This window comes from Apus apus, chromosome 22 (assembly GCF_020740795.1).
Source record: "Apus apus isolate bApuApu2 chromosome 22, bApuApu2.pri.cur, whole genome shotgun sequence".
Lineage (NCBI taxonomy): Eukaryota > Metazoa > Chordata > Aves > Apodiformes > Apodidae > Apus > Apus apus.
In genome coordinates, this window is record NC_067303.1 from 3,863,942 (window position 1) to 3,881,158 (window position 17,217).

Consider the following 17,217-nt stretch of genomic DNA (forward strand, 5'->3'; position numbering starts at 1 on the left):
GTCAATTTCCTTTATTTTAGGAATCCGGGGTTGTCTTTCTGCAGCAGAAAAGGCTCCTGGTGATGGAAGGAGATGGTGAGAGAGTCTCAGTGTCTCTTCTAGCTGGCCTGCTGGCAGGCAAGTGGCTTGGTCTCTGGATTTGGGAAGTGCCATATTAATATTATGCATCCTCCAACCCCTAGTTTGAAGGCTTCCATATTCTCAGTTAACACCCCTAGAAACTCAGGAGGCTGTGCAATTGTTCCACCCAAGGGTTTTGGTTTCAGACCCTCTTGCAGACGGGTGCTGATACGGTCTTGCACAGCAGAGAGGGATGTTATCATAGTCCAGGTGAGAAACTGAGGCAAGAGGGAGCAACCTCTCTTTATTTTTGGTAACACTTCAGACATCAGGATGCTTTTCTGCTTGCTTGAATACAGCTGAACATCAGGCTTGGGGTCAGAATGAGATAATACCAGTCCCAGTTGGTTTGCAGCTCCCAGGGTTTCCTGCTCAGTTCCATGCTTGCAGAGGAGGCAGCCAAGGAGTTACAACCATATCTTCATACTCTGCAGTCCTCAGGCTAATTACATGTTCCCTTGCCAGGATCCTAATTGCTGATAGGACCTGAGATGGGATTCTCTTTCTGGCAGTGGTGAACAAAATCCTCTGAGGATTACAGGTGAATCTGTGTGTTCATTGCTAACAGGTTTCTAGGAGCACTGGTCCCATTTACCTGTCCCACTCTTTAAAGAAAAGCAATCCCAGTTGGCTCTTGGGTTGAGGGTGGCTGTACTTTGTGGCTGCCCCATCCCTGGCAGTGTTGAAGGGCAGGTTGGATGGGGCTTGGAGCAACCTGGGCTGGTGGGAGGTGTCCCTGCCCATGCAGGGGGCTGGATCTAGGTGATCTTGAAGGTCCCTTCCAACCCAAACCATTCTCTGATTCTGCTCCTTGAAATCATAGAGATATCTGAATGCTGGAATACAAAGAACAGGAAACTGGTGTTTCTGCACGTTGTACAGCTTTGTCACTGCTACACATCTGTTTCCTTCCCACATCCAAACAGTTTCTCACTCGTTGTGGCAGTTTTGTCTCTTGGGTTATTCCCTGTTGTTTCCACATAGCCTTCTGTTACATATTGCATGTTGGACTTCTGATTGACAACTGGAAGATAAACACATTTATTACTGGTTTTGTAAAGGGAGGGAGCTGTGCCTGCCTGAAATACATATTGCTTAGAGTGTTGTAGAAAAATAAAAGGCTACATGCATTCCTAGCAATTGTTAGGGCATCCACCACAGCAAAGACTAAGGTGCCTGGTGTGATCTAATGCAGGTTACACAATATCCAAGGCACTAGTTTGTTGTAGAAATGATTTAAACACCTCATATTTCAAAATATTTGAAAAGAAGGGAAAGTTTTGAAAGTATTTTTTACAATAATAATGAGTCTCCTTCTCTTGTACCACTGTTTCTGTGCAGCAAGAAACAATGATGTTGGGAAAGGTCCCTCATTCTTGCCACGTACATGTTGCAAGTTTCTCTGGATAGTAAGAGTGGCTGAAATCTGCTCTGGCTGTGCTCAGTAGCAATGCTCCAACAGGGATTAGTTTATGTTGGTTAAAGCTTTTTACCACGTTCATTCTTCTCATGGCCTGGACTGTCTTCATTTGATTTGGATTTATAACTCTCCAGGGTCTGCTCGGAAACATCATTTTCTGTGCAGAAAACAAATGTAATTAGGATGGTGAGATTTTTTCCATGACTCTTCCTCACTCTCTGCCTTAAGCATAAAATGCTGAGTGACTACTTATAAAATGGGGGTTCAATCATAGAATCACAGACTGGTTTGGGTTGGAAGGGACCTGAAAGGTCATCTAGATCCAAGCCCCTGCATGGGCAGGGACACCTCCCACCAGCCCAGGTTGCTCCAAGCCCCATCCAACCTGCCCTTCAACACTGCCAGGGATGGGGCAGCCACAGCTTCCCTGGGCAACCTGGGCCAGGGTCTCACCACCCTCACACTCCAGAATTCCCTCCTCATGTCTCACCTTAATCTCCCTTCCTCCAGTTTTCATCCATTCCCCCTTGTCCTCTCCCTCCCTGCCCTTGTCCCAGGTCCCTCCCCAGCTTTCCTGGAGCCCCTTCAGGCCCTGGAAGGTGCTCTCAGGTCTCCCTGGAGCCTTCTCTTCTCCAGGCTGAACACCCCAACTCTCCCAGCCTGGCTCCAGAGCAGAGCTGCTCCAGCCCCCTGACCATATTCATGGTCCAGTCATCCTTACTATCCAAGATATATGCTTAAAACAACACTTTCATTGGCTTGTGTGGCAGCTGGTGTCAGCAGAAGCATGGCCTGAGGCCATCAGTCACAGGCACCCTTCAAAAGTTGTTTGTAACAACTCCCAGCCACTGCCTATGGGACGAGCACATTCAGTTGAAGGGCTGGAGGACCTGTGTCTTCTCTCTGCTTAGCAGGCTCCTCACCTCACCCTTGGAATAAAGCAGCATCAGAAGTTGCTCAGAAAGCCTCTTCACCCACCTTTCTTCCACACTCCATGAGCTTTTTTCAGCTTCCTCATAAAAAGCAGGACAATGATGAGCAGCACAAAAATCAGAGCAGCCACCAAGATAGGCAGCAGGAGATGTTTCTCTTTCTTTTGGAAGACTTCAGGGTTCAGGTCTTTAGCTGTAAAAGAGGCAGATGTATGTTTGTGTTGTTAAACAGTTTCCTGTGAGTCTCTGGTAACTAAGACAAGAACAACACATCCCAGACCAGGCCAGATGAGCATGGTGGGAGTGCAGAAGTCACCTTGTTGGACTTCATTTGAGATAATTTTTTGCTACTTACATGAACAAGGAAAACTGGTTGAAATCAGTAAACTCATGCCCTGGCCCAACAAACTGTACAATTAAGCTTTTGTGCTTTTTTTTTTTTCTTGGTGCCCAAAATGCTTGTGTTTCTGTGGTCTCTGCCCAAGATTGCAAGCACCACTCACATCATTACCATTATGTGGTCAGAGAGAACCAGCTTGGTGTAAAAAAAAGCTCACTGGGTGTTTGGAAGCTGTCAGGGAAGAGTACTCATGAGTTCATACCACAGGTGATGGCAGAAATCACTGTCACATTTTCACTTGGTGATGTGAGCTCTGTCTTGGGAAGTTCCTCTTCTGTGGTGTTGCCTCTGAGTGCTGCTTCAGTCCCTGGAGGAATGGAAGAGAGAGCAGTGTTTGTCTGAGGGGCAAAGGGATGCTTAAGAAATCGGTTTTCCCAGCAGCTCTGAAGTTTGAGGCACCTGGTGCTGCATCAGAAAGGGACTTCTGGAGCCCCAGAACCAGAGCTCTGTGCCCACTTCCCTAACGTGCTATTTTGTTTTCATCAGAAGATCAGCTGAGCTTTATGAACAGAAAATCCTCAGTCTCTTACACGTTGTTGAACTCAGCAGTTCCCATTTGCAGCCACATTAAACCAGCACTGAGCTTTCCTCCCTGTTCATTTTGGGGCTTTCCCTGTCCATCAGTTTGCTTTGCTTGCTTGCATGTCTCCTTTTCCTAAAGCCAGGTTGGGTTTTTTTTTGGCATTAATATCCCTGCTGAGCTCCTACCCTCGGATACCTGATGACTCCACAAACCAGCCAATTCTCTCTTTCCCTCTGCATCTGATGTTACTTCAGACCCTGCACAAGCACAGAGGTGAGCTCTGACTTTCTCTCACACACTGACAATATATCCTTGTATAATTAATAATAATTTATAAAACTAAAAGGATAAAGTGAGCTGTGCCTACAAAAGCTTTCCATTCATCAGAGGTTTTCTTCCTTAGCAGGTATGTCAGCACTCCCAGTGAAAGTCCTGTTAGGAGTCAAGCTTTCCAGGTATGTTTATCAACATTCCTACCAATTATCAGGATGCAGCCATTCTGTGACTTTTTAAATCACTGATGTAGCACTTTTAAGCAAACATAAACCAGGAGTTTGTATGTTTCAGGATGTGCCTGTTCTGTCATGTGTGTAATCACGGCGGTAGCAGTTTTAAAAGAATATAAACAAAGAGCTGGTGTGTTTCTGAAACAGCCAATTGATTTCTCCCTGCAGGGTCTGTCACACCGGTTTTCCCACCTCGGTGGGTTTTGGCCAACGGATTTGGGCAGTGGAGCTCTTCATTCTGCTGGAAACAACTCCTGGGTTCCGGAGCTGCTCAGGGAAGTGTTGTTGGACACTGCCACCTACAGCAACCGGCCCGAGAAATCCCAGCCCGGGTTCCCACCGTCGGTCTGGCTGCTGCTGCTAATTGCTGATGTGCTTCTGCATCTAATGAGCCTTTCATGGCTGTAAAACCGAGGGCTGCCCACCCAAGCAAGAGATGCTCTGGTTTATGTTACATGTTGGTTTGTATTCCTGTCCTGGTTCGGTGAATTCAGGTAACTAAGACCAAACTTACAAGCAGGTGTGACATTTGGCTGGAGGTTTTGCTGAGCTGGTGTTGATGTTGAGCTGGCACCTATTGAATCCTCTGGTGCTGCAGAAGGGATGGCTGGTTGTTCAGATCCTAATGGAAACACACACCCCAAACACAAGACAAAAATCAGAAGACACATTTCTCCATTAAACTGATCCTGGAAAATTGAAACCTGCCCTCTTGGCTCCACGCTCCAGACTGTTCAGGTGCATTAGTAGATCAGTGGTTAGATTGACAGCTCCACCTTCAGCTTCACTGTCTTCTGAATATATTTAATGTCATGAAAGAAGGAAAAAAAAGAGAAAGTGAAAGCCTTACCAGCCTGTGGTGTGTAGCTGGGAGTGGAGGCTGTGCTGCTGCTCCGCTCTGACGCTGCTGTGGTCACTGGGGAAAGAACCAAAGCGGATCTGTAGGCTGAGCAAAGTGTCCCTCAGTGTGGTGGCAACTGGTGGGAGGTGCAGGAATTAAAGAGGCCAAGCAGCTAATGCCTACCTGTAGATTGCTCCTTCTCAGAGACACGTGTATCCACCTCTGGCACAGTCGGTGTAGGATTTGGTTTTGTCGCTGGAAAAACCCAACACCAGCACAACTGTCAGAGCCCTTTTTAAACATTTGTTGAGTCAAGGAATCTAAGGAAGAATTCTAACAGACTGATCTGGGTGTGAAGTGATAAGATGAGGGGTAATGGTTTCAAGCTGGAAAAGGGAGATTGAGGTGAGACATGAGGAGGGAATTGTGGAGTGTGAGGGTGGTGAGAGCCTGGCCCAGGTTGCCCAGGGAAGCTGTGGCTGCCCCATCCCTGGCAGTGTTGAAGGGCAGGTTGGATGGGGCTTGGAGCAGCCTGGGCTGGTGGGAGGTGTCCCTGCCCATGCAGGGGGTTGGATCTAGAGGATCTTTCAGGTCCCTTCCAACCCAAACCATTCCATGCTTCTATGAAATAAGAACAATTAGATAAATCCTAAAGATGATTGAATAGGTGGAAGGCAAACTTACTCTGAGAATTATGAGACAAGCAGCTTCAGTGTTAATTTACAATATTCACACCCTGCTGTCTTTCCAGGTGGATGTGTCTATCATGCAGAAGACATGGGAAGCTCACAGATGTGGTTTGTTTTTTTTTTTTAACATAAACTTTGAGTTATCTTGAAAGTTTTAGGACAGACACCACCTGAATCTTAGCAGCAGTACTAGGGAACTGACCTGCCTGGGCTGCTGTGGCTTAATGTTTAATGAATTTTAAGGTAGTTAAGAAGCAGGAAAGAGCCCCAAAATCTTAGTTTGGAGTAGTTCTGCCCCAGGTAGGCATCTCATTTAAAAAGAGACTGCACACACAGGGGAGCTGACTATGGGCTTTTACTTGGCATATCTATCTGCATAACTTTCACCACTTTAGGGTGGTGAAACGGGCTGAAATCTGCTGAAGAAGCCTCCAGTACCTATCCTAGAGAGGTCCTCAAACCGGAAAGGTGCCATCAGCTTCTCTTCTCCTAGTGCTTGGTGGCGAACGATGCAGCTGGCCAAGGAGTTGGGCCCATAGGCCAGGACTGTCAGGGTGCTGGTCGTGGTCCATTTCTTCCCATCAGCTTCTAACTTGTGCTTAGTGTCACCTATACAACGATGGAAGACAATATTTAAGTGCTTTCTAGTCAAGAGCAATTGAATGAAAAACCTTCCAGGCACAATCTGCATGACTTTGCTGTGCTAGAGCAGCACCTGATTGCTGTGCACAAGTGGGTCACTGGGTGAATGGATTTGATGGGAGCCCAAAGGCAGCAAGGTCATGTTTTCACAGAATCACAGAGTGGTGGGGAGTGGAAGGGACCTCTGGAGATCATCTAGTCCAACCCCCCTGCCAGAGCAGGATCCCCTAAAGCAGATCCCACAGGAACACGTCCAGGTTTGGAATGTCTCCAGGGATGGAGACTCCACAGCCTCCCTGGGCAGCCTGTCCCAGGGCTCTGGTACCCTCAGAGTCCAGAAGTATTTTCTCACATCCAGGTCCAACCTCCTGTGCTCCAGTTTGTGCCCATTGCCCCTTGTCCTGTCCCTGGGCACCACTGGGAAGAGTCTGGCCCATCCTCCTGCCACCCCCTGGAGATATTGACCAGCACTGATCAGATCCCCCCTCAGCCTCCTTTTCTCCAGCTGAGCAGCCCCAGCTCTCCCAGCCTTTCCTCACAGGCAGATGCTCCAGCCCCTTCAGCATCTCAGTGCCCTGTGCTGGGCTCTCTCCAGTACCTCCTTGTCCTTCTGGAACTGGGGAGCCCAGAACTGCTCACAGAGCTCCAGGTGGGACCTCACCAGGGCAGAGCAGAGGGGCAGGAGAACCTCCCTGACCTGCTGCCCACACTCTTCTCGATGCCTCCCAGGATGGTAGTGGCCTTCTGGGCTGAGAGGGCATGGTGTTGGCTCCTGGTCAGCCTGTTGTCCACCACATTTTCCTTCTTTTAGTGCAGACCTTGCTGCACCTCCTGTGCTCAACCCAGAGCCTCTGCTCAGCTTCATGACTCACATGGGGAAACTATTCTGCAGGGAAATGTCCAAACACCCACGAACACTTTTGGTCCTGTCTGAACACACTAAATGGCTTTGCTGAGAGCCTCAGCCATGCATTGCCCTCATGGGCAGCTTCAGGGCAAGAACCTGCTGCTTTGCAGCATGACTAGAAAAGTTATTCTGCTCTGTGATATCCAAGGGCATTGCATTTGTGTCTTGATTTGGATCCTTATCCCAAAGATAAAAAGTTGTAGTGCAATATTTGTGCATGTTGATAAATATGCATGGTAGGTATTGATGTGAAATATTTACATTTGTAATAAATAAATGTTTCTATAACTCTGGGAAATCCTGTGCAAGACCTTCATCATCCCTACAATGCAGGGTTGATCCTTCTCCTTGTGCAGCTCTGGGGAGTTAAACACAGAGATTAATGAAGGACTTGCTTTCATTAATCATGAATTAGAGAGAGCCATGTAAGTTGTCTGTTGTAGTTCCTAGTCCTCTTGGTAATATTGACTTCTACTTATTGACATGATATGGAAAAACAGAGATACATTTCATGTGACCCTGAGATGTTGACCTTAAATGCCCGTGGTGGGCCACTAATTTCTACTGTCTGTAATGAAGAGGTTCTCTGGGGACAAACTGATGCCTTCTTTTGGTAACACCCTGATCTTGTAAATGAAAGAAATTCCCTGTTTCCCATTCAGCCTTTACAGATAACTTGCTGTGTCACACAGACAAGTATTCCTCAACCCTCTTTTCCATCCCCAGCAGGGTCATGCAAGAACTGAAAAGGATCTCAAAGTGTTTTTGCTAGGAAGGCAATCATCTTTGTCAGCACCACTCAGTAATTACAGCTGGTTTGCCCCTGCTGAGCCCTGGTGGAACTCAGGTGCTGCCACTAATTAAGCTGTATTAGCTGCTTTCTGATTCCTATAAATATTTGCAGTAAGTGATTAAAGCTGTGAAGGGGAGGGAGTTGTTTGCTTGGAGGTGGTTGCTCTTAGGAAAAAGTTAAGGCAGAAGGTTTGAGAAATAGTGAATTTGAGGTAGTTGTTTTTTTCTGTCAGGGATTGGAATTAACTCCTGCAGGAAGCAGGGTACCCGTGCTAGTGGTCCTTGCTGGGAGAAGCAGCCAGGGTGGGCCCAGCACCACAAACTGGGCCCAGCACCAAGCCCAAGTGCCCCCAGGGAAGGCAGGTGAAATGAGGTCCTGCTGCCCAGGGTGCTGCTGCAGCAGGAGGCACAAGGTAAGTCCCCCCTTTTTGTTTAGTGAAGTGGAGAAAATGTGTGGTTGGCTTCACGTGTGATGGGATGTGTTCAGTGCCTGGGTGGTGTGGTGTTATAAAGAGATTTTTATCAGGCTGGGATTGATGTTGTTTCCAGTTTGAGGTAACCCCTGTTCTTAGAAGAGTACTGGGGAAAATGTGTGTGATAACTTAGGGGTGACATGGTGCTTCCCTGAGCTCTTCAGAACCTCACAGCTGGTATTTCCCTGGGCATTTCTAGCCATACACTGCCCAGGCTTTTCCCAAATGCATTTGGGATTTTACAACCTACATTTCCAAGGCTCACATGTGGCTCAGAGCACCTCTCCCCTGCCATGGCTTTCATGTGGCTCCCTTACCAGCTGTGCTGCTTCCCCTCAGCACAATTCTTTCAAGCACAGGGTTTTTGGTGGTTACACAAATACCTCTGTACCTGGCAGCCTGGATTTTTTGGTTAGTCTGGGAGTCTAGCTGAATTCAAGCCAGCACACTTCTCTGTTGTCTTCTGGAGCTCTTAGTTTAAAAAAAGCCATCTGGAGGGGGTGGGGGAAAGATTACAGGCTGAGCTTTGACTGTGGCTTTATGATGCAAAATCCAAATAGCAGCTTGTTAGTGCATTAATATTATACATTTGCATCTAAGGGTATTTTCCTCACACTGATACAGAAGTGCATTTCCTCTCTGCTGTGCTATAGTTACAGCAAAGAAGGTGGTTATTATTAGAACACAGCCTTCAAAGCAGCTATTGATATAGTTCTCAAGTTAGATTGAGCTACGTGGTGGCTCTGTTCCTCCTCACGTGTGTCCACCCTGGTGTGTTGCAGGGTGATGTGACTTTTCTGGGCTCTCTTCTTTCCTCTGCTGGTGAGCTGCCTGGGTCTGGAGAGGTTAATGAGAGAGAAAGGCTGCTGGGGGGTGTGTGTGCTCAGCCAAGCTGAGGAAAACCTGCCTACTGGTTACCACATGGAAAACAGTGGTAATGGATTTGTTAACTGACTGTGCTGGGGCTTTGAAACTTGTTGCCTCCTGAGTTTTGGTTCCATTTTATTTCAGTGGGATTTTACTCCAGGCTCTCAGGGGTTTTGGTGTGCTAAGGGGTGCTCTGCCCTGCCTGTCAGCAAAGCAGGTGGGCCCTCTGCCTTGCACAAACACTGGAATTTCGTGCTGCCTGTTCTTCAAACCTGCACCACGGGGGCCCAGTTCTACTCAATGAGTGGAGGATGAGTGCTTGTCCCAGCTGATGTGTTGCAGAAGGTGTTTCACCCTCCAGGGTTTTTCTGTGAGCCCAAGGCTGCTGCTAAGATATTGTTAATGATCAATCCCTTCTCCTTGAACACTTACCAGGGAGCTCGATCCCGTTGTCCAACAGCCAGGTAACCTGGGGCTGTGGTTTACATCCTTGGGTGTAGCAAGACAGTGTGATAGTTCTTTCTCTGCCCTGGGACACTTCCAGTACTGGATGAGAAGGAGCAGCTGCAGCAATAAGATTTAGAATCAGTTATTGTACTTCTTTCTACTTGGTTTTATGAATGGCTGCATAGACAGGAGTATTTGGGAGGGGGCTGAGTTAAAAGCAGGGTTTTGTTGTGTGAAGCACCATAGAATTGCATGTTAATGTGCAGGGCTGGAGTTGAGGAGCTGGCTTTGTTGTTCTGACTGAGAGAGAATACTTGTTGACTCTGAGGGTGACAGAGCCCTGGGACAGGCTGCCCAGGGAGGCTGTGGAGTCTCCATCCCTGGAGAGATTCCAACCCTGGACGTGTTCCTGTGGGATCTGCTCTAGGGGATCCTGCTCTGGTTGGGGGTTGGACTGGATGATCTCCAGAGATCCCTTCCAACCCCAACCAGAATCACTCTGATTCTGTTCCTTTGGAAAAAAGCAGGTGCTGGAACTTACCTAATACTTCAACAGTTGTGTTCTTGCTTTTGAATGGGAAGCTGTAGTAGAAGCATCTATAGATGCCTTCATCATGCACTGTTACATTAGACAGCTGGATGGACAGTTCATCCTTTGAATACTGGACAAGTTTGTACCTCTGATCTCTTAAAGCTGCAAGGAAAATAAAACCCAGCACGGTATGTATGGTAGTAGATAAGAGGAAGGCAGATAATAAAAAATGAAAGGATAGTTTTCCTTATCCTGATCTTTAAATTCATCAACATGTGATGTAAAGTGGCAGTTCTGGCCCAAAGTTTTCCTATCTGGTGCTGTGCTAGAAAAGGGGCAGCAATAAACCAAAGAAGGGGCTGTGTGTGCTGCCAGTGGGGATAATGCCATATTTTTTTCTTCCTTTTATTCTTAGGAGAGTCTTATTCTTGGGTTTCCAGGTATTATAGCAATTTGGGTTCTTTAAGTGTCTAGATGGATAGATAGAAGCAAACCTTGGGGTGTGAGGGCATGATAGGCAGTCAGAAAAGTAGTGTGGCCTCTGAATGCAGAGCATAGATGCATGAAGTGGGGACCTTTCCCTTCCCTGTTTCCCAAGCCTTTATTTGGCCCTGAAAAAAACCCACTTCCCCTCTTTGGGTGTATTTTGAGATATATAAATGAACACTCTGGTCAGCACTCCTCTTGTTATTAACTGCTTATTAATTGGCTGCTTTGCTTCTCGTATCTTCGCCTAATTACCTTGATTTGAATGAGACCATCTCCTAGGATGTCTGCACTCTGCTTTGCAGTCCCCTTTTTCTCTTTCAACTGTCTAGTCTTTGCTTCATCCCTCCTTCTGGATGACCTATGGGAGTCCTGGGGGCCCACAAGTCACAGTTTCTTTCCCCACAGTTGCAGTACAGAAAGTGTAACTTTCTACCCTTAAATTGAACTGAAACTGGGGACGTGTACCACTTGTGAGGGAGAAAAAAACCTCAAACTCTCTATTTTTAATTCTTTTTTTTTTTTTTAGCTGAGGTTTTGTAAAAATACAGAGTTGGGAGAAAATCACAGCAATATTATAATTTATGGAAGTGATTAGATACTAAGGGTTTTGAAATCATCATGATGTAGAACTCGTAGGTAGCTTGTCATGTTTGTAGCTCCAGTGAGGCTGGAGGGAACTGATTCATGAAGTGGTTTATTGGAGAAGTGATGGGACAGATTCACAGGGGCTATCAGAATAAAAGTGTGTCCATGTGCAGTGTCAAGTTTGGTTCCTTTCTAAGGGAGGACTTTTTATATTGTCTTGCAAAAGGAAAACTTTCAGTGTGTCTGATTTTTATCAAGGACTCAAATGAATTCAAAATTCAAATGTAAAAAATGCTTTGCAAACCCTGGTTCTTGGGGGTGTTGCATTGGGTGTCTTAATGAAGGATAATTGTGGGATGTGGAGACTTTGGGTTGAATCCTCAGGTGATTTTCAGGCAGGTCCTGTTTTGTTTACTTGGGTTAGGTTCTGCTCCTGTAGGCACCAGTGGGTGTGTTCTTAGCCTCATTAAATTGTTGTGTCAACTCAGCTAAACTTCAAGTATCAAAAGGGCTGAAGCTGTTAAAAGATGGAATGTTTACAACTGGATTTGGGTGGAATCAAGTCCCTTAGTCCAAAATTGTTGGCATAGAGAGAATGTTTGTGGCTGTAGCCAGGGCCCTAGAGAACTTGGAGAAAGGAAGGAATTCTTGCTACTCTCACCCACCTCTGTGGTCTAAAATACTGAGAACATATACATGTCAAAAATAGACGTGTGATGGAGAGGTCTTGCAGTTTTGGGGTGTATGATGGGACTAATAGATGGCAAGAGGGGAGAGAAACCCCTGTCACAGACTGCTGTGGGTTTTGGAAGCCTGGAGAGCAAAGCAGCACAGGGTGGGTTGCAATTGTCCTGTTTGTCATACTGATCAGCTGTAAGTGGCTCAGCTCTGAGGGGCTTTGGATCACATTTTAATCTATTGGCTCATATGTATTATACTGAGGATACTGAACTTGGGATCCTGGATTCCACAGGAAACAGTTCCCAAAAAATACGTGTATAATTGTTAATTAACACTCAATCCCACTTGCTGCTGTAACTAACTAAATAGCAACAGTTCCTCGTGACATTTTTAAATTTAGAATTAGTGGCAATAGTTGTGGGAAATAAGAGTAGGCTGATTGGATGTGGATGGAAGACCTGGGGGTTGGGATTCCCAGAGCAACTGAAGTGGACCCTTAGTTCCTGGGCAGTTCCAATGGGAGTTGAGAACCAGTGTCATCTGGATAAATCCCAGTTGTTATTAAAGGCTTTAATTATCCCAAAGGCTTTAACAGGTGGGGATGCTGACTAGGTGCTGTAAAAATGGGGAAGAGCAAAGCAGCCCTCATGGAATGGTTTGGGTTGGAAGGGACCTTCAAGATCATCCAGATCCAACCCCTTGCATGGGCAGGGACACCTCCCACCAGCCCAGGCTGCTCCAAGCCCCATCCAACCTGCCCTTCAACACTGCCAGGGATGGGGCAGCCACAGCTTCCCTGGGCAACCTGGGCCAGGCTCTCACCACCCTCACACTCCACAATTCCCTCCTCATGTCTCACCTCAATCTCCCTCCTCCCGTTTTCATCCATTCCCCCTTGTCCTCTCCCTCCCTGCCCTTGTCCCAAGTCCCTCCCCAGCAGAAGAGCACCCAGCAGCTCAGGCACATTCACTCCTGTGTCTCTTGTAAGACTTGAGTGGGTTTTTGTGCTAATCTCTTCTCAGTTCATTGCTCCAACCTGCGGGGCCAGACCAGTCCTGTGGGTGTTTCCATTTCATCATCTTCCTGCCAGGCAGGGGCTGAATGAGAACCCATCTCCAGGGGTTGGGTAGCAGGTGAGTCAGCCTGCTCAGGGGTGGGAGCTGGGAAAGCCCACTGCTCAGTGACCCCCCCAGCCCCCGTGGGAAGTGCTGCATTCAGGTTTCACACTTACCCCGCTGGGTGTTAAGAAAAATGGCAAATCCCTGAGGGTTCAACCACTGCCGGGCAGAGCTGCTGTCACTGCTGAGGGTGCAGTGGAGATGTAGGTCTTCTCCTTCCTTTAGAGTTATGGTTTCACTGCCAGCTCCTGGAAAATCCCCTGCCAGACATGAGGGGGAAAAAAAACCACACACACAAGTATTAAAATGTGAAGTGGCAGTGTTTTGCACAGAGTGATGTGGCAATTTTCAGTTCTCTGAGCTGGAGCAGCTCTGCTCTGGAGCCAGGCTGGGAGAGCTGGGGTGTTGAGCCTGGAGAAGAGAAGGCTCCAGGGAGACCTTAGAGCACCTCCCAGTGCCTGAAGGGGCTCCAGGAAAGCTGGGGAGGGGCTTGGGACAAGGGCAGGGAGGGAGAGGACAAGGGGGGATGGATGAAAACTGGAAGAGGGAGATTGAGGTGAGACATGAGGAGGGAATTCTGGAGTGTGAGGGTGGTGAGAGCCTGGCCCAGGTTGCCCAGGGAAGCTGTGGCTGCCCCATCCCTGGCAGTGTTGAAGGGCAGGTTGGATGGGGCTTGGAGCAGCCTGGGCTGGTGGGAGGTGTCCCTGCCCATGCAGAGGGTTGGATCTAGATGATCTTGCAGGTCCCTTCCAACCCAAACTGGTTTCAACACTTTTGAGAAGAAGCTCCACAGACCTGGTCTGGCACAGGTTACTAAAATGAAATGTCTTTCTCTCTTCTCCCAGTTCATTTTACAGATAGGCAGTAAAGTGTGCTTTTCTCTCCAGACATTCTAACATATATAATACACTTTGTGAAAATATTTGATGACCTGGAATGAATTGCCTTCTCCAGCAAAAAAAGCAGGCACTGGAGAAATGAGTAAGAGCAGTGCTTGGGTCAGAGTTAAGTAAATAGACAGTTAGAGGGTTTTATTTTTCATTCCTGTTTTGGATGTTTAGATTCTATTTTCCAGGTAGCTGTCTGCTGCAAGTTCCTACTGCCTGTATGAGCACTGCAGTTTGGGGAAATGAACCCTTCAGGGCTTCAGGAAAGCTTTTAATTTTCTTAAAAGCATTTATGAATATACCAGAAATGAAGCTATGAGGCATTCTTGCTGCACCTGGTCTATTTCCATGGTATCAGTGGAAGGACTTGTCTTCCTGTAAGACAGCAGCTTCCCCTGGCATCTGTTCCCATGCCTCACCCTGGAGCTTTGAGCTCTCCTGACATTTCCTAGGCCAGAGGTGGAAGAATGGTCAGGGCTGTAGCTTGGGACTTCACAAAAAGCAGATGCACAATAGATTGATTTTTCTCTCCTCACTGTTTAATCTTTGGGGTCTATAGGCTTGTAGAAGAGATTCCCTTCTAACATCTCAGTAGTTTTCCTTCTGAATTTGCAAGTACAGTGTATGCTGCTTTAGCTAGGAGAAACTGCCCTGCAGATCTGGTGTCAGGAGGTACCAGGAACTGGGTTTTACTCAACTGCTGTGCCCCAGTGAGGCCCTGGCTGTGGCTGGTTTGCCATCACACATGGCACATCAGTGCCTTTGCTTCATGTTTCTGCTTTATTCCACCTCCATTTCCTAGGGCAAGTGTCTCAGCTGCTTTCTGAGGGCTCGTGCCACGTGGGGGTCATTTGCAGAGGAGCAGTAGAGAAGGAAAATCTTGCATGGTTTCCACTTGTGCAGGCCTGTGTCAGGAGGTGTGTTGGTAAGATGGCAGGGAGGGCCTTGCCTGTGGTTTTCCATGGGGCCCTTCTGCCTTGTTTTGTAGAGACAGTTTCCTGTCACTAGCAGCACTGTGGGATCTTTCAAGTCACACCTTTTGAGGTGAGAGCAGCAAGACTGAACAAGAAAAGACTGAGGTGTTGCTTTCCTCAAACAGAAAAGAGCAGCCCCCGGAGCAGAGCCTACACATCCTTTCCATCAGAGACCACAGCTTCATGCAGACCATGACTCACAGGTCAAATGTCCTCCCCAGTACAGAGGGCAGTCTGACGTGGCTGTGGTCTCCAAGCCCCTGTAGCCCACCCCAGTACAGTCACTGGGGGTGGGAGATGCTCTTGTGCCAGCTCCAGAGGGCAGTGGTTCTTGTACTGTGTGGACCCCAGGTGTCCCAGCTACCTGGAGAAATCCTGGCATCAAGCACAGTGATAAAACCACCTTCATGGCAGGAAGAGGCAACAGTTTCTTGCTGGAAATTGCAGGATGCAACTGAGCAGAATTGTTATTATTTTAGCCATCAGGAAGTGCAGAGAGAACTTGTGCTGTCTGATATACACTCAGTGCATCATGTCAGAGTCATCTTTAAACTGTAGCTTATAGAGACATCCTCTTTGTTATTTTTGACCTGTGGCTGCTGACCTGGGAGTGGGAGCCTGAATTAATTCTGCTGGCCAAGAGCAGCTAGGGGTTGTCAGCAGGTACACACTCATAGAATGGTTTGGGTTGGAAGGGACCTAAAAGTTGAGCTAGAAAATAACTGAGAGCTCCTCCAGGCCTGGTCTCTGTCAAACACAACCAGTGGTAATAAAATATCTGAAGCATATGGTATTGCAGGGTGCTTTGTCACTGTTTGGGCACTGAGGCTGGATGTGGCATCTGGGAATGGTGCCTCTGTGTGAGAGGTTAACCATGGCACTGCTGATCCTCTGCTGTGGTTTGTGCTCCAGCCTTGGAGAAAAGGAGGCTGGGGGGGAGGGAGGTCTCCTCAATGCTGAGTAATATCTCCAGGGGGTGTCAGGAGGATGGGGACTCTTCCCAGTGGTGCCCAGGGACAGGACAAGGAGCAATGGGCACAAACTGGAGCACAGGAGGTTTGACCTGAATATGAGAAAGTGCTTCTGGACTCTGAGGGTGACAGAGCCCTGGGACAGGCTGCCCAGGGAGGCTGTGGAGTCTCCATCCCTGGAGAGATTCCAACCCTGAATGTGTTCCTGTGGGATCTGCTCTAGGGGATCCTAGATCAGATGGGGTTGGACTAGATCTCCAGAGATCCCTTCCAACCCCTACCATTCTAGGTTTGTTAAGAAGGGAAAGGGACAATTGCTTTGGCCAGCACAGGACTTGTGCATGCTTTCCACCTGCAAAGGTCAGCAAGAATCCTGAGCTGTAGGTGGCTGTCTTGCTGCTTTCCTTACTGAAATCTTTCCTTATTTGTCATAGTCAAACATGAATCTCTCACACTCCCCACTATGAAAGGCAGGAGATGAGCAAAGTAGCTATAAGCTACATCCTCTGTTTGGATTAAGGAGATTGAACATTTAAGGTTCTTTTCATTCTCAAAGTACTTTGCCAATGCTTTCTGAATTTCTCAGACTTCTTATATTACAGAATCACAGAATCTCAGGGGTTGGAAGGGACCTGGAAAGATCCCCCAGCCCAACCCCCCTGCCAGAGCAGGGTCACCCAGAGCACATCACACAGGAACGTGTCCAGGGGGGTTTGAATGTCTCCAGAGAAGGAGACTCCACAGCCTCTCTGGGCAGCCTGTCCCAGGGCTCTGTCACTCTCACAGCAAAGAAGTTCTTCCTGATATTCACATGGAACCTCCTGTGTTCCAGTTTGCACCCACTGCCCCTTGTCCTGTCACTAGACACCACCCATTAACCTCTTCTTACACAATATACCTGAACAAAGGCACACACAGATATGCAAGCCATGGAAAGGAGCAGTGATCCACTGTCCAAATTGAAGGGAGAACCTCTGGCTTTGCCAGTGCTTCACCATGAGGAGCATGCTGCTGGGAGGGGAGTTGGTCTCATTGATACTGGCTTTAGGAGTCAGCTGGAACTCGGCACCAGGGTGCTTTGGAAATTGGGTGACAACACAGCATTGGCAACAAGAAAACAACAGCTTCCTTGCTCGTGGGGTGTTGAAGCTCTGGAAATGGAGTTCTCCAGGCTGGACTGCTTGCAAAGGGGAGATTGGCAGACAAGCACTTACCTTGCATCAAGATCAGAGCCACGAGGTGCAGCGTCCTGCTGAAAGCCATGCTGTGCTGCGGGTGCAGGAGGTCTGTGCTGGCTTCCTCTCTCTGCTGTGCTGCAGGTCCCTTTTCAGCACGGGGGAGCAGATGTACCATGACTTCATCACTGCTGGGGTCTCTGCCCCTCTTCCCTCTCTCTGCTGTTCCACTCTCTTCTCCCCCGT

At 47.8% G+C, this 17,217-nt stretch overlaps 1 protein-coding gene across 1 annotated transcript; it reads right to left on the bottom strand.

Moving 5' to 3' along the window:
* Positions 1 to 1,013: 1,013 nt before the first annotated feature.
* Positions 1,014 to 17,059, bottom strand: CRTAM (cytotoxic and regulatory T cell molecule). Its single transcript, XM_051638307.1, has 12 exons — positions 17,011 to 17,059; positions 13,078 to 13,224; positions 10,101 to 10,253; positions 9,545 to 9,676; positions 5,870 to 6,040; positions 4,926 to 4,997; positions 4,752 to 4,817; positions 4,416 to 4,523; positions 3,075 to 3,179; positions 2,519 to 2,665; positions 1,614 to 1,697; positions 1,014 to 1,144 (listed from the first exon to the last, which is right to left on the bottom strand). Exons 1-12 carry the CDS (start codon positions 17,057 to 17,059, stop codon positions 1,014 to 1,016), a joined length of 1,365 nt encoding a protein of 454 aa, XP_051494267.1.
* Between the last annotated feature and the right edge of the window lie 158 nt (positions 17,060 to 17,217).

What these genes read in the sequence shown, in the direction of transcription:
- CRTAM (XM_051638307.1), bottom strand. Translation starts at nt 17,059, where the DNA reads ATGGCTTTCAGCAGGACGCTGCACCTCGTGGCTCTGATCTTGATGCAA. An exon ending in GATTTCTGCCATCACCTGTG is followed by an intron (nt 2,666 to 3,074) that starts GTATGAACTCAT and finishes CCTCTTTTACAG; the next exon opens with CTAAAGACCTGAACCCTGAA. An exon ending in CCATGAGAAGAATGAACGTG is followed by an intron (nt 1,145 to 1,613) that starts GTAAAAAGCTTT and finishes TTTATCTTCCAG; the next exon opens with TTGTCAATCAGAAGTCCAAC.